Below are 16,230 nucleotides of genomic sequence, written 5' to 3'. Positions count from 1 at the left end.
GAAGGGGTACCAACAGAATTAAGAAGGAATTTGAGAATTAAGAATACCAATTCATTTCTTAATAAGTGTTGCAGCACCATTGTAGCAACAAACCTGTGATACCATAACAAAATTGTAGCCAAAATCTATGGTGTATCAGAGCTATGATAACAGAAGAATTAAAGTACCATAGACCCCAGAAATTTCAACAAGGAGACCATAGTTTCTCCCCCTATCTCTTCTTCATCCAGCAGATCCCAGCAATGGAGTACTTCAAAAAAAGTTTATATTCAAGTTGGTCTCACAATCTAAATCACATTCTCCACACAACATATGCCATCCTCATAACTTGATGTCAGCAGAGGCAAGTCAACTGGGATAAAAGCACATCCCCAACCAAGTACACCCAAATCTTTTGAACCATCAAAAAAATATAGTTTTGTCTAAGAAGCTGGTATGATATTTACTCAAGCAGAAACTGAATTTTGTAGAGCCACATATATTTGATTGCAGTAATTGTAACAAATCCACTTATCCTTGGGCAACTCTTCCGACATACACAATCCAATATCTCGCAAGCAGACAACATAATAAACCCAAGCAAGATGAAGTCTCCAAATGTAATCACACTAACACCTCACACAATTTGTGCAACAGCGAACGCAAGGACTCTGAGCGTGAGTGTGACGTAGACGCACGAAGACGTTTCAAGTCAACCGGCAGGAACAGTCATCACTTCATAAGAGATCATGTGAACAATGGAGATTGTGAGATGAAGTTCATTGAAACAAAACTACAACTTGCTGATATATTCGCAAAACCTTTGCCAAAAGACAGTTTTTTCTTCTTAAGAAATGAGTTAGGCCTTCTTGACTCTCAAAATCTCTCTTAAACTGCTTTCTATGCATAAAGTCTATTTGTGAAGACAAATATGGGGAGAATAATTGGTTGTGTTGCTCTACAAACTATTTCAAACTGTTAAATGTCTTTAATTTCTGTTTTTAAGGTTGATTTTTGCTTCTGCTGATAGAAACAACCGATTGAATCGAGGAAACAATCGGTTGTTTGTCTGATATACTATTGTTTTTATGCTGGTTTTTCTGCTCTAAGGTTCATGCAGAAAACTAGTTAATGTGCTATTCTAACCTGCTATTAAAGATGCTCTGGTCTGCATAAGTTTTGCTTTGCAGGTGCTGCTTCAGATTCAAACAAAGACCAACACAAGCAACCAGGGATTTGTCTTCATCAAATAGGGGGAGATTGTTGATCAAGAGTGATCAAGTGCTTTGAAGAATTCAAATTGTGCTTTGAAGAATCTAAATCCTATGTGTGTGATGCAAGGTTGTGTTGTTGTTGTGTTTTAGGAGGGATCTGGGTAATTTTAGTTGTAATCCACTCCTTTGTTGAATCTAAAGCTAATGTGTTTTAAATCCTTTTTGAAATAAAGTGTTTTTCCAACTAAGTGAAAAACAACCTGTTGTTTTGTCGAATCAACTGGTTGTTTTACTCTTAAGAGTTTTTGAAAAGGTTGAAAATTGTTTAAGTTTGGTTGACTTAACTGCCAAACCAAACAATCAATTGTTTTGTGGTTTCAACCGATTGTTTCTTTGAAAATCCTAACAGAATTTTGTTTTGATTGTTGAATGAGCTTTAAATGATTTCCAACTGAATACGCTCCTTCATTAAATGCTTTGACCAATCTTTGGAAAATATAAATAGTTTGTTTATGTTTTCAAACAATGGAAGAGAAATAGATTTGAGTTTTTCAATTGTGAAAGAGTTGCTTCAAGATTTGAACATTCACGTCAAAGCTTTGGGTTTTCTAAGAGAGTGGAATAGGAATGCATTTGTATTGATTTCAGATTGTTCTGTGAACAAGTGTAATCTTTTCCCAACCTTCTGTATTTCTGGTGTTGTGTTGCCAACAAGTGTTGTGTGCTCTTGAGGTGGTCAAGATCAATACTCTTGGTGTGTGAATTGCCAAAGTGAGTGTGTTTCTTAAAGGGTTCAAGGTCACTACTTTGGTGGATTGTGTGTTGTAATCTGGTTTGATTACTTAGTGGATTACCCAGTGGTTTTCTGGGGACTAGATGTAGCTCTTGGTTAAAGAGTGAACCATTATAAATTGTTGATGTATCTTTCTCTTATCCTTAAACTCATTTACATTTTGTTTTTAGTTTTACTGGTATAAACAACCGATTGTTTCGCAAAAACAACTGATTGTTTTTCTGCTGCTTTGTTGTTTTATTGATCTTGTTCTTGGCTAACCTGATTTCTGTTCTGGATTCATACAATGTATTTTGTTAAACTTCGAAAAGATTTCAAAAACCTCTCTTAAACAATTCACCCCCCTCCCCCTCTCGTTTAAGGCATATATTCTAACAGTCGGGGCCTCTTCATTTTCTTCTAAGTATTCCTTCATAAAACTATCCCTCACCAACTCATTTAACTGGTGTCTGAGTGCTAAGCAATTGCGCAGGTTGTGGCCGAAGGCTTTGTGGAATTCGCACCAAGTGTCCTTGCTTGGCCCCAATCTTTTGTCGTTCTTTGGAGGGGACTTCAGCTTGTCGGCCACATTGGGGATAACGATTAGCTCCTTGAGGTCTATTTTGAAGTTGTGCCTTGTGGGCGCGCCTTCCCTTGTTCGCGCCCTGGTTTGATGCTTTCTCGGCTCATATGGTGCATGCCTAGCCAGGGGTTTCTTCTTTGTCGTAGCCTCATGCACCCTCATGGGTTGAGGACGACTAGTTACCCGAGGCCTTGTCGGTTCAACGCTTCCACATTTTTCTGTCACCTCCTCCTCTGCGTCGATGTGGGTCACAGCTCGGCGACAGATCTCGCTAAACGTCTTTGGATGACACCTTATTAGGGAATTATTGAAAGGTCTTGATGACATTCCTCGCTTGAAGGCGTACACCATCATGGCTTTGTCTTTGGTGTGAAACTTTACCACCAGTTCCCTGAATCGGTTCAGGAAGTCTTTCAAAGGCTTTCCCTAGTATTGTTTCACATCGAAGAGGTTGAAGGAGATGGGGGGAGCCCGGTTGACAATGAACTACTCCCTAAACAAAGTTGAGAACTGATCGAACGAAGTAATATGTCCATCAGGGAGACTGATGAACCAGTCCAAAGTTGTGTCTGAGAATGTTTCCATTAACAGCTTGAAGTGCATAGCGTTTGTTCCTCCTGAGATCATCATTTGGGTGTGGAAAGTCGTGATATGGGGATCCGGGTCTTCGATACCTGTAAAGTTGATTTTTGGAGTCATGAAGTTGGTGGGTATTATCGCATTCATGATCGCCTGGGAAAAAGGCATGGTGCGAGCCCTAACTGGGAAGGTCGGGGTTTGCTCCCCTGCTGCGCGCTCCCCCATACGTTGCAGTTCTTTGCGCAATTCTTTGTTGGCCTTGCGCAACTCTTTGTTGTTTGTTCGTGATGCGTCCAAATCGATTCTGACTGGCTATCTGTTCGGCCTGAACCTCAACCAGAATCCTGTTCTGGTCAGCCTTCGACACGGCCACTGTTTGTTGAAGAGCATGAATGATCTCCATAAGTTGTTGCATGGTGACGTTGTCGCCTTCCTCAAGTGTAGATGTACCTTGTCTTGTATTCCTCATGTTGCTAGTGTTGAACAAGATGCTTTGATGTCTCCAAATCCAAGAGGAAAGCTTGAAGACCTTGTTGTTGGATGTGTGTGTGTTGTCTAGTTGTTTGAAACTTGTTAATTCACTCCTTAAGATGATCCAAGTTCATTTGAATCTTTAACCTTTTGAAAAGATGAGTTTTCTAAAATGCTGTTAAAATTTCAACAGGTTGTTTTACCTTAGCAGTTTTTGAAAAGGTTTTGAAAAACTTGGTTGACTTTGCTGTCAAACCAAAACAATCGATTGTTTCGACAAAACAACCGATTGTTTTCTTGAAAACCTTAACAGAATTCTGTTAAGCGGTTTTAATATGTTTTAAATGATCCTAACTAACTTGGCTCCTTTATTAAATGCTTTTGACCACTTGGTGGGTCTATATAAAGGTGGTTTTACGCTCCTAATCTTCGAGTAACAGAAAGAGTTTATCAAAACAGTTTTTCCAAGATTTGAAAGAGCTTTGGATCATTCTTAAGTGTGTGGAATAGGATTGGGTTGTAATTTTGAACTTTAAGCATTGGAATACCCAGGTGTATTCTATTCCCTTCTTCCTTTATTACTGTATTTCTGTATTTGTGTTGCCAAGGAGTGTTGTGTGTTCTTGAGGGGTTCAAGATCAACACTCTTGGTGTGGTTTGCCAAAGGTAGTGTGTTTCTTGAGGGGTTCAAGGTCACTACTTTGGTGTGTGGTGTGTGTAATCTAGTTTTGATTGCATAGTGGATTACCCAGTGGTTTCTGGGGAATGGATGTAGCTCTTGGTGTAAGAGTGAACCAATATAAATCTGTTTGTGTGATTCTCTCTTTCCCTGATCTCACATATATCTGTTTTAAGTTGTTTTTATTAACTGTTGATAAAAACAACCGATTGTTTCAACAAAACAACCGATTGTTTTTCTGGTAACATCTTAAAACAGTTTTGGGTATTTGTTTCCTTGATTCTTTTCTCTATAATTCAGCATTAAATTTCATTATACCTTCAAAGTTTGTGAAAACCCCCTTAAACAATTCACCACCCCTCTCGTTTAAGGCCATATATTCTAACAGCTAGACGACTCGTAATGCGACTATGGATGGGACTTAGTTTTGTTGGGCGCCACGGTGGGTGCCAAATGTTCTTGCCGGTTGACCTGGTCGCCAGTTTGTTAGAATATGTGGCCTTAAACGAGAGGGGGGTGAATTGTTTAAGGAGGATTTTTTAAAACTTTTAAACTTAGAATGGAAATTCTTTGAAAGAACCTTGATTAAGGATTCAGTTTTTCCAAAACAAACAGCAAAAGCACAAAGCTGGAAAAACAATCGGTTGTTTTAGCGAAACAATCGGTTGTTTATACCAGTCTCAAAAAGACAAAACTGAATTTAAAGAGATAGGGATAGAGAAATTGTACACAGTTGTTTATACTGGTTCACTCCAAACCCAGAGCTACATCCAGTCTTCTCAGAATCCTGAGGAAATCCACTAAGTAATTACACCTTGATCACTTACACAACAACCAAGAGAATGACCTTGAAAAGCTCAAGAAACACACTCTCCTTGGCCAACACTAAGATTGCTGATCTTGAACACCTCAAGAACACACAGCCAATCTCAGCAAAACACACAAACGAATTGTTCAGCAGTTTACAAAGATTACACTTGTTACAGATGAATATCTGAAATCAATACAAGTAGAATCCTATTTCAGCACCTTGATCAATCTCTCAACTCTTAAGCAATCTCAGAACTCTTTGAAAAACTCTTAGTTCAAAACTTTGTCTCAAGATTCTTAATCCTTAAAAAACAGTTTTTCATAATATATTCAAGGATATAGTTTGTTATCAAATCTTAACAAACTCTTAATTGCATTTAAAATAGATTGGTCAAAGCATTTAATGACTGAAGCGTATTCAGTTAAAGCATTTAAAGCTCAGTCAAAGAAAACAGTTTTTCTGTTATGGTTTCAAAACAAACAATCGATTGTTTCCTCGAATCAATCGGTTGTTTTGTTACTTAACAGATTTCACCATTCAAAAACAGTTTTCAAACTTTCTCAAAACACCTAAGTATAAACAATCGGTTGTTTCGACAAAACAATCGGTTGTTTCAACTTAGTTTGAAAAACATTTTACTTTGATAAAGATTGAGATGCTAATTGCTTGAGATTTAATCTAAGGGTGGATTACAATATTAAAATACCCCAGAACAAAGCTTAAACCAGCACAGCAACATCAAGCAAAGCAGAGGCTTCAACATCCTTCAAAGGATTTGGATTCTTCAAAACATTGAACACCACTTGGTTCAACACAGTTGACTTCAAAGGCAAGCGGTGGCTCCTCCTATTTCTGGTGGATTTTTTTGTTTCCCTTGAAGATTGGAAAACGACTCCGTTGAAACAGAGGGGCCCTACCTGTTGATGGCACTTCGACGATCAAGTCAATATTGGGCTAGGAAACAATAAGTAAGTAAGTAGTTTCAATCTTAGAAACAGTGTACCTTTACCAGTGATCTCAACTCTCTTTTATAGACTGTTTTTAGGTTACCTTATTGTAACAACCCCTCTCTCACCAAAGCCTTATCTCTAGTGAAATAAGGTTTGCTGGGAGGACATTCTGTTACGTTGTTACACAATCTTAGCACAACAACCGCATAGAATCTTCCTCTTTGGAGTGCATAATCTTAACAGCAGGGTCACCAAGGTACCAACTCGTGTACCAGTATTGCGGGGCCAGTCTATTTTGTAGGCGCCCTAGTCCTTTACGTATCATGCATGCAGTTTTCCCCCAAAGAACCCTAGCGCTCTTGGGCCTTGGCGTCTTCAAGGGTTATTTACTTGTGCTAGACCCGAATGTACTATACACACCACCTGCATGCATGATATGAGTTGCATTGAGCATAGACACTTTGGAACTCTTGAAAACAACATTATAGGAGAAGAATAGCAACAATTTAAGGATCAAAGAGTGCTTAAAACAAAGGAAACGAAATCAAAATTACAAAACAACAAGCTGAAAACAGAAATGGGTTCAAGGAAGCTTAAGGAGTCATCAATGGAGACAAAGCCTTCCAAAATGATGATCCAAACTTATTAAGAGTGTTATTTCCTTGTACACAACCATAGAACAAGATACAAAACGTAATTGAAAACAGAAACACCAAGAACCGAACAGAAATTGAAGAACAAGCTAAGAACTACAAAACCAAACGGTGAAAAGGAAGAAGAACACTAACACAAACCAAACTACCGATTGAAATTGCAAGAGATGAAAGAATGAACACTTATTGAAGGAAGCTTGCTGGATTTGAGAATTTGGAACTGCATCACGCCACTTGGAGTCTTGTTCCAAGATAAGTGAAAGGTTGCCGCCACTTGAAGCTCACCATTGGCACACAAGATAAGGCAAAGGAAGAAGAAGACAACAAAACTCACAATTTCTCTCTAAACTTGAGTATAGTTTCTCTACTTCTAATTTCCAATTCTGAATTTTACAAAGGCAAGCACCTTATTTATAGCCTAAGAGGTGCTGAAAAATAGGTGGGGAAATTCAAATGAAACTCATTTGAAATTCCCACCAAAACCAAGTCACATGGGAGGTGTGACATTTTTCTACTATGACACCTCCTAAAAACTACACCTACACCCCCCTACTAAGTCACATGGACAATGTGACTCTCTCTAATACATTCACACCTATTTATTTAATATCCACACATCCTACAAGAGTCATTCAAATGATGCTCTTTTATTTAATGCTTGGCCTTGCCCCTCATGGTTTGGACTTGGGCTTCTTGGGCTTGGACCTTCTTGTGCTTGGGCTTTGGGCTTGGGCCTCATCTTTTGCAAAGACTAATAAGAAGAACTTTAAATGCTTTGGCCCTTGTCCATTTCTTCTATTGATAACATCTTTTTGATTCTCATCAATGCACTTTCTCGCTTACCAAGCCTTTCGTATATACGGGCTTTAACACACACATCTCTAGAGGCCACTTACGTGGCCCACTATTGCAACCAGACGATCGAGCTGACCTGCTCTACAGGTGTCGATGTCCGATGTCAATGCCGATGTCCGAAGTCTGGTCCAGTACAGGGGACAAGAGCTCTTGGGGGCGAGAACCACCGTGACGGGATTTGCGGCCTCTACAAACGTCAAGGTCTCCTTATTCTTCTAAGATCATTACATTTTAGCCTCCGCATTCCTTTCAAATGACCTCAAAAGATTAGACTTTGCATATCATTCTAAGATCATTTCACTCGAGCCTAGGAACAAGTGTACTACCAGAATGCTTTGAGGTCAACATTATGTCGACAACGCCTCTCGGTATAACTTGCAGAAACCACAAAAGACCCTAAAACGTTATTAATCAGTAACATGCCAAATTATCTGCAAAGCATGACTAAAGCGTAATTGAGCCCCTTTTGGGCCCTATGCTCAGGCCCATAACACCAAAGGTCCAACCATAAGGTATAAATAGGAGAGGCACCCTAAAGACACAAGTAAATTTTAATCAACCCTAACACTCGAACCATGATCTTGAAATCTCAAACCAAAATTATAGGAAAAGCGTAGAATAAGGATCCCACTACTACTTCTTTTTATAAGCAGCAGAAGTGGCAAATACGAGTCGCTATGAATCTAAGCCTTTGGATCACACAAGTCTCAATGACCCAGATCGCGTGACCTTGCACATCTTGACACACGTCACATCCAACCACGAGCGCTTTATAAACCCTACGTAGAGTTCCCCTACTCGGGCATAGGGGGCATATAGCTCGAGGGATGAGATGACGGATAGTCAGCATCTCGACCACTCAACGACGCACCTTGAGCACCATATCTAAGTAAGAGAAAGAAATGAATTTTTCTTTCAAAAATAACATAAAGTATAGACCCTACGTAGAGTTCCTCTACTCAGGCTTGGGGGCACATATCCCTGGGTGACGAGATGACGGATAGTTGGCATTTCAGTCGCTCAATGGCGCACCTTGAGCACCATATCTAAGCAAGACAAAGAAATGGATTTTTCATTCAAATGACCTCAAAAGTTTAGACTATGCATTCCATTATAAGATAATTTCACTCGAGCTTGAGGGACAAGTGTATTATTGGACTGCCAAGAAGCCAACAGTATGCCGACAATGTTCTCGGGCTCTCCGCATAATTTGCAAAAACCACAAGAGACCCCCTAAGACATCATTAATTGATAACACACCAGATTATCTGCAAAGCCTAATTAAAAGCATAATGACCTATTCTAGTCCTTACGCGCGGACCCATAACACCAAAGGTCCAACCAAAAGGTATAAATAGGAGAGACACCAAGAGACACAGGTAATTTTTAATCAACCCTAACACTTGCGAATCGTACTCGAACTAACTTGAGCGTTGGAGTATCTTTGCAAGTATCCTCCACCACTGACAAGAACGAAATAACATAATGATTGATAGAAGTCAAGAAGCCTAGAGATCGAAGGAGAGAAAGAAATACTCTTCAAAGAATTCGGCCTAATAAAAACGAACACCAACAAATATTTTGTAGTAAATTTGGCATTAAGAGTTTTTAGTTTCCGAAAAATGCTTTTACTTAAGAAAAAAAAATGATATTTTAACAATTATTATAAAGCATACACCCCGTTTAACTACCTTATTATAATAATATTTTAATCACCGAGAAAAAAATAATGAAATATATATTTATAATAGGAGTGATATGATTAAATGAAGATGTTAATTTTTAATATTTACTGTTATCATGTTTGGTTTTGTGATGGAATCTCATCTAACCTTAAAAAATTAAAAATTACAAACATATGCTATTACTTCTGAATGTAACCCAAAAACAATTGATTTTCCCCTAACGTACATTGTCACTGGAAGAACTATATTATTTTAGTTTATTTTTTATTCATTGAAACAATCAATCTTTCTTAATTTTTAAGAATTTACAAAAAAATAGAAATAAAAAACACCAAAATCATTTTTTTATAATTTTATTTGCGAATCAAACTCAATAATACAAACTAGCTAGAGGGGCCAACTGGTCAAGATTCTAGAGTGGCTAATCGATAGGTTTTTGGCATCTTCCTTAACTAAGCATCAACCTAGATTTGATTAAATAATTGGTTTCATTCCTCTACCAAACTCAACTAAATTAATAGTTTAATTTAATTTCATTAGTTTGCTGTATTTTTTTATACGCTCGTAATATTTAGACAGCTAAGAACACTGATGGTGTGAATTGTTGTAGACACAGCAAAAGTCATGAACACTAAACATATAGCCACACAGACACCTAGGCAAAGGAATGAAGATCTTCAGAAACTGCATGCTAAGAACTATTATGATTAATCAATTTTAAGATTTTAATATGTTTAAAGATATTTAAATCTAAAAGAAAATAACGTAATAATGAAACCTTTTCACACAATTGCCAAATAATGTTGCAGTAGTCAAACAAAACCAAACACAATGATTAATTTAACTTGTTTTGTGATGTGAAGTGGCTGCATAAACAAAAAACCAGAGCACATGGGGATGTGCTGGCATGATAAAGGCAATCCCAAAGAAATCGTCCCTATCTATTATTTTTTTGTTGTGAAGCTTGAATGCCCATGGCCCCACTTGCCCTGTCTGCACTCATCCATCTCAGAACTATTATTTCACTTCATCAAATGCCTTTGGGAAATCCAATTTTGTATTAAATAACACTTGGTTTTTGAACAGTAAGCACTTTGTAGCTAAACAATGAATAAGGACATCTAAAGCACATGGTTTCATATCTCACATGGCTTATCTAGAAAGAAAGCTCAGCTTGAGGATTTTTATTGGTAAAATGTGTGCACAACATTCAGTTAATTTAATAAGAATTCAATGGCTACAGATGCAAAAAAGCCTCCATATAAATTCAGAACACATTAAAGGGTGACAGTTGGAATAGTGGAAACTAATGGAGCCAATTGGCAACTCTTGCTTGTGAGTCTTCTTTTTGCAAAGAAGAAAAAATGGAAGCTGCGGATCTTCTGGAGGAGTGCTGGTTCTTTGACAACTTGTTAAAGATAACACCAACGATGACAAGGTGTCACTCTGATCCTTACCCTTCCACTGGCCTAATAAGCCCCCCGGATTTTTTAGTGAAAGACTCTTGTGTGTCCTCTTACCAGTCACCAAGGAAACCACCAAACAGTGGTGCTTTTGTTCATCCCAAGAAGATCCAGAGAGCACCATCCATGCCACCATTGAGATTGAGAGAAGAACAAGAAGGCCAAAAAGGAAGCAGTACTACTACTACAAGCAAATTGGTGCACCAACCAACAGATCCTGTGGTGTCTCATTCAGCTTGTAAACCTCGTAATGCACAGATGAAAGGACAACATGACAGTGATTGTAGAAGAAGGAAAAGCAAACTGCTAAGAACACCATCTTTGCCTCCATCCTTAGGGAGAGAAGAAAAGTTCCAAGTAAATGATACTGGGACTGGCAGATCCCACAAGCAACCATCAACACCTACCCATATTGACATCCTGCCCCCCAGGCAAACCTCTAAGGTACTTCAATCATCTGATTTTGTAAGATATTAAGTAATAGACTCCTTTTCATTTAGAGTCTGAATGTATAAGATTCTGTCCCTTATAAAGTTTATGATTGCTTTTAGTGTGGCCAGCACCAATTACAGCATGGCCATAAAGGCCAAAAGTTTTTGGCATAAGTAAAATCATATCATAAGAAAAGGACAGGCAGTGTGTCTAGCTTGCTGCTACAATGCTACTTTAAGAAAAGTCCATAGTTTTTTAGGAAGTAAATTTCAAAACATATATATACTTCCAAATTCAGGTTGATTTGAATGTGTTGAAGTGAACTCTTCAGTCCTCACATTTTTGTTTTGGCTATGCATGACAGACTTGTAGCATTCCAAGATGCAGACCAGCAAAAAAGACTGAGGTTGAAAACTTCAACACAGAGGGTATTATGGAGATGAGACGCAGGTACCTGAATCAGAAAACAATGAGGAGAAGCTTAAGTGATCTTGAATATGAAGAGGTTCAGGGGTTCAAGGATTTGGGATTCTCATTTGAGAAAGAAACCTTAAGTCCAAGTTTAGCTAACATACTACCTGGTTTGCAAGAGAAAAAAAGAGATGAAACAGAAGAAGATAAGGCCGCAAGGAGACCATACTTATCGGAGGCATGGTTGGTGCAAAGTTGTGCTCCTATTCCAAATTGGGCTTCTAATAAGTCTGCAGGTGACATGAAACAGCAGATCAAGTTTTGGGCTAGAGCAGTGGCTTCAAACGTACACCAGGAATGCTGAGAAAAGCCATTGATTGCATTCAAATCCTGAACCTGGATCATAATCATACTTTACTGATCAATTCTTTGTAACAATTGCCTAAGAACAGAAAAAATAACATTGATAATAATAGTAACTCTTTGGCTTTTTGTTCTGCTATACAAATCATGTATGCTCCTTCTATTCTATGAGCATATATAATGATTATCCAAAACAATCTACCGATTTATAATACATAAATCCTGAACAGCGAATTATGACTTTCACAACAAGGTATAACTTATAAGTATTTAACAATTTACAATGTTGTGCAGACGTTGCACAAGATTTTGAAGAGCACTTATAATTTCTCAGAAGAAAGTTGCTATGAACAATGAAGTATGCAAGAAATAGCAGTCGGTTATAGATTTTTCCCTATTAACAGCATGTCAGGATGAATTCGTGGGCTGGGACAAGTTTCATGTTACAGCCCATGATGAGCCTTAGAGAGCCAAGTGTTTGATCTACTAGACCAACTAGAAGTCTTCACAATAACAGAAAGAACCTGAAACAAAAAGGCAGTCCAGATCAAAATAGGCTCAGTCAAACTTTGATGATTACAAATTGCTCGTAACATCTCTATTAGAAAAAGATTTCTGCACTTAATACTTTTGGTACTTGGTTTTCCTGCTCTGAACAATATTCATAAGAACAGGGCAGTTAATTTTAATTAACGATTCAAATACATTAAAATGAACGGAAAATTGTTCTATCCAGAGGCAAGCCTAAATATAATCAATGTTTCTACTACAACTATAATCAACTCTGTTATATATTCATATCACATATCGGCATACAGAAGAGAAAAGAGAAAATTAGTTGAGCAAAGCTTCCCAATATAAGCCCACCAAAAACATACCTTTTGAGAATAAGATTTAATGGAATACAATATGACAGGTTTCAAAGTTCCTTTGAAGTTTAGATAAATGGTTGCAAGTTTTAAGTTTTTCCTCTGAACCTAAGGATCTTAATAAGTTGATAGTCATTGTCTCTAACACTAACATTTTGCATAATATACCTTACAAAATCCAACTCAGTTTCTAATCCTTGATATTCTCTAAGGCATAGCGTTTTGAGATGTACAAGGCATTCAGGAACAAGAAGTGGATGCCTCCATCTTGACTCATGTCCCTTTGCATATTTTTGTGATTTCTGCAATGACAGATACCAAATGTTCTCAGATAGAATATAAAATAAAAGTCAATTTTCAACTCAACAAACCTTGTTAATCAATAGAACTTCCAGCTTGTGGGAACATTGAAGCAAGTTAACTAACAAATCCCATGAATAGCTTCCAAATTAAATTTCCAGATGGATTAACTTGTCAAACTCCGAAATATCAATGGCAGAAGCATGCTTCATTCAGACACTGCATATAAAAGTCATGAGAAAAGAATATCCAAAAAAAATTAAAAAAAAACTCGCACTCTTCCCTAGAAATCATTACATTCAGTTAGAGAATAAAACCAAAGGAATTTCAAGAGAACAATCACCACCAATGTTGGCAGGAGCATGAGTATGTGTCATGAGGATTCTCCAACACAACCACTCCAATTATTCCAGACATTTAATCCTGTTGGGCAGAAAATAAACTTGGAATCTTTATTAAATTTCTTTAACTCACTTTACTCGTAACTTCAGAATCCTTAGCTATATATGCATACAGTCAAAATCATGTGAACTTCCGCTTGCCATGTTGAGTTCAAACCAAGGTTATAAATTGTGGACAGCGACACTTATTACAGTTATAATATTACTCTTAATAACGGGTCTAACCAGGGTCGGTGTACTTGCTAGAAACCAGGGTGAATGTACTTGTTTGAAACATAATTTCAGTGCATTGTAAAGTGATGTAGCCCTTGTACCAATACTAAATATGTACTGCTGTGCATCCATAATTGTAAAATGACAAAATGAGAAAAATAAAAGTAAATCAGGAATTGTGTACCTACCTGGAATGAGAACATGAGATTTCCTCTGATGGGTAGGCGATACTACAAACAAAATTAAGACTTTTGGAAATAATAGAATTTACAAGTCCCACATCGGAAATGACTCACTTTTTTCAATGGTTTATATATAATTATTTGGAAATGTAAATTCAGGGTGTGGGGTTGGATTAACTCATGGTTCTTCAAACCCTAAACCCATCCGCATAGTTAGGGTGTTTATCCAATGTTTTCCCTGTATTCAAAAAACGAAACATTGATGCTCTACATGAGTTTACATCCATGATAACCATTGAAGAGGTTTGAGGTAGTGGCTGCTATCTATTTATTGTTGAAATGATTTGCGGTTCACTTCTCCTCACCTCTCCACCACACCCTAATTTTTTTGGCAATTGCAATTTCTCTCTGTATACAATAAGCACTTTACCTTGTGTCATATTCATTCATAGAAATGCTATCACCATAAGGTACCTTCATTCACTTTTTTTCTATCAAGGACCCTCTGTACTTTTCTTAAAGAACCTGACCTAGCAATCATATGGCAATTTTTTGCAGGACTTCATCGAATGGCTTCACATATCTTGCAACATTTGAGAATACCGTCAAATCAACTGAAAGTAAAAATACTGAACAGTAAAATTCATCAAAGTTGTCCTTTGAGAATACCATACATAACACTGAATTGAGCAGCTGGAAGGAAGAAGTAGTTACTAGGTGTAAGTATAGTGAAGTTAAAATGGAGGTCAACAAATTCTATCCACTTGTCAAAGTAATATATAAGTGCTCTATTATATTATGATCAACTAGAGCCATTGTTGGAATTTTGCTCTATAAGTGCGTGTTCTTGCAAATGTAATAGTTCATGTGCATTGTAGCAGTGTTGTCATTCGCCTCTGCCACATATTCATGTTACACAAATGCTTTAAATTGGAACCTTTGCATTGTGTCTGGATGTAAAGCATGTCTTCACCCCAACTTAATATCTCAATTAAACTAAGAACTCCAATCCAAGACTCTTACTTAGAGATGCCTGAGTTTGTGACATTCATAATTCGCAGAATCATAAAAATGGTTAAGATTTTGAATGGTAAGGAGCTAAAATCGAATGTAAACATATAATAAACACTATGTGATTTTTATGAGTTTAATATTATTTGTACCAAATAGGAAGTTGTAGACGATTGTCTTTGTAATAATTTATATCAATAGATTGAGAAGATCCACAAATTCATTAAAGTTTTAATTAAGACGTGATGTTTAGTTTCTTATATGGATTGTTCTTGGTCCCATTGATATTGAATAATGTATCCTTTTGAAAAGATCTAACAATAACTAGAGTTAGGGTTAGATTTTTTTATATTAACATAGTTTAACAATTTTTATTTCTCTCATAAAAAAGGTATTGTTCCCAAAAATATATATATATACAAACTTATAAGAGATAAAAATAATAAATTAGTATTAATTTAGTCATTTTATTTTTTTACTTTTTAAAATATGAAAAATATATAAAGAGTAATTATAACTTATAAAGGTATAAGTATTTCGGTTATTTTTGCCATGACATTTTGTATTTAAAAGAATTTTTTTTCTATGTAAATATTATAAAACATTTTTTATTCTCACTAAAAAGTATTTCTCAATAGGTCATAATTAGAAATAGTGGAGGACCCTGCATATTCTCTCTTTCTCCAAGAGTGTCGAATCAAGAATATGCTAAAAAAAATATTGCATTAATTATTCAATCTTATGTTAAGAGATCAAAATAATGTTTAACTAAAATAAATTTTAACTATTCACACAAGGTAAAATTTAGTAGACAAGATTAATATGCTCTTGCGTATAAATTTTTCTAAGTTTCCATTTTTTCTCTGTTAGTCCATTTTCAACTCAGGATTCCCAATCACTCTACCTTTTTCCCATGTAATAAAGCAAATGAGATTACCAAACTTCTTAAGCAAGAAGAAACTCTCTCAATGTGGTTTGGTTTTACGCCTCATATTCCACCTTCACAGGATTTTAAACACTACAAATTCATATTAATACATAAAAAAAATTGGAAGAGTTCTTAAGATAATTTTCTTGTTTTGGTGTTAGATTGTGAAATGTGTCTATATACCAAAATAAAACAAGTTGAAGAGTACATTTTGAAACTAGCTTGTGTGTAATGTTATATAGATAGTAGTAGTTATTAAACATATAATCAACAACTCAAACCCTATCTTTTTATGAAATAAAAAAAAAGTTTCTTACATAGATCTTAAATATTTTAAAATTTTTACTAAAGAGAAAATCTTAGTTAACCTTAAATGAAAGAGTTTGTATTTTTTGAAAGAAAGCTATTTTACTTGAAAGAAAGCTA

At 36.5% G+C, this 16,230-nt stretch overlaps 1 protein-coding gene and 1 long non-coding RNA gene across 3 annotated transcripts; one reads left to right on the top strand and one right to left on the bottom strand.

The window, feature by feature from the left end:
• Positions 1-10,425: 10,425 nt before the first annotated feature.
• On the top strand, positions 10,426-12,039 carry LOC137835167 (serine/arginine repetitive matrix protein). The gene is given in 3 exon segments (XM_068643542.2): positions 10,426-10,564; positions 10,566-11,138; positions 11,491-12,039. Coding segments are annotated over 3 exon segments (1,008 nt in total). The 5' UTR covers positions 10,426-10,540; the 3' UTR covers positions 11,902-12,039.
• LOC137835168 (uncharacterized) lies at positions 10,549-13,546 on the bottom strand. Of its 2 annotated transcripts, none has more exons than XR_011085031.2 (4): positions 13,367-13,546; positions 13,141-13,288; positions 12,938-13,071; positions 10,549-12,424 (listed from the first exon to the last, which is right to left on the bottom strand). It is a non-coding gene; the product is annotated as an uncharacterized LOC137835168 (long non-coding RNA). The 2 variants fall into 2 exon arrangements; XR_011085030.2 differs by having other exon boundaries at positions 13,413-13,546.
• Between the last annotated feature and the right edge of the window lie 2,684 nt (positions 13,547-16,230).

The sequence above is a fragment of the Phaseolus vulgaris genome, chromosome 5, assembly GCF_051622355.1.
Source record: "Phaseolus vulgaris cultivar YP4 chromosome 5, ASM5162235v1, whole genome shotgun sequence".
In the NCBI taxonomy this organism is placed as follows: Eukaryota; Viridiplantae; Streptophyta; class Magnoliopsida; order Fabales; family Fabaceae; genus Phaseolus; species Phaseolus vulgaris.
The sequence above is the reverse complement of the archived record's forward strand: the minus strand, read 5'-3'. Positions and strand labels throughout refer to the sequence as shown.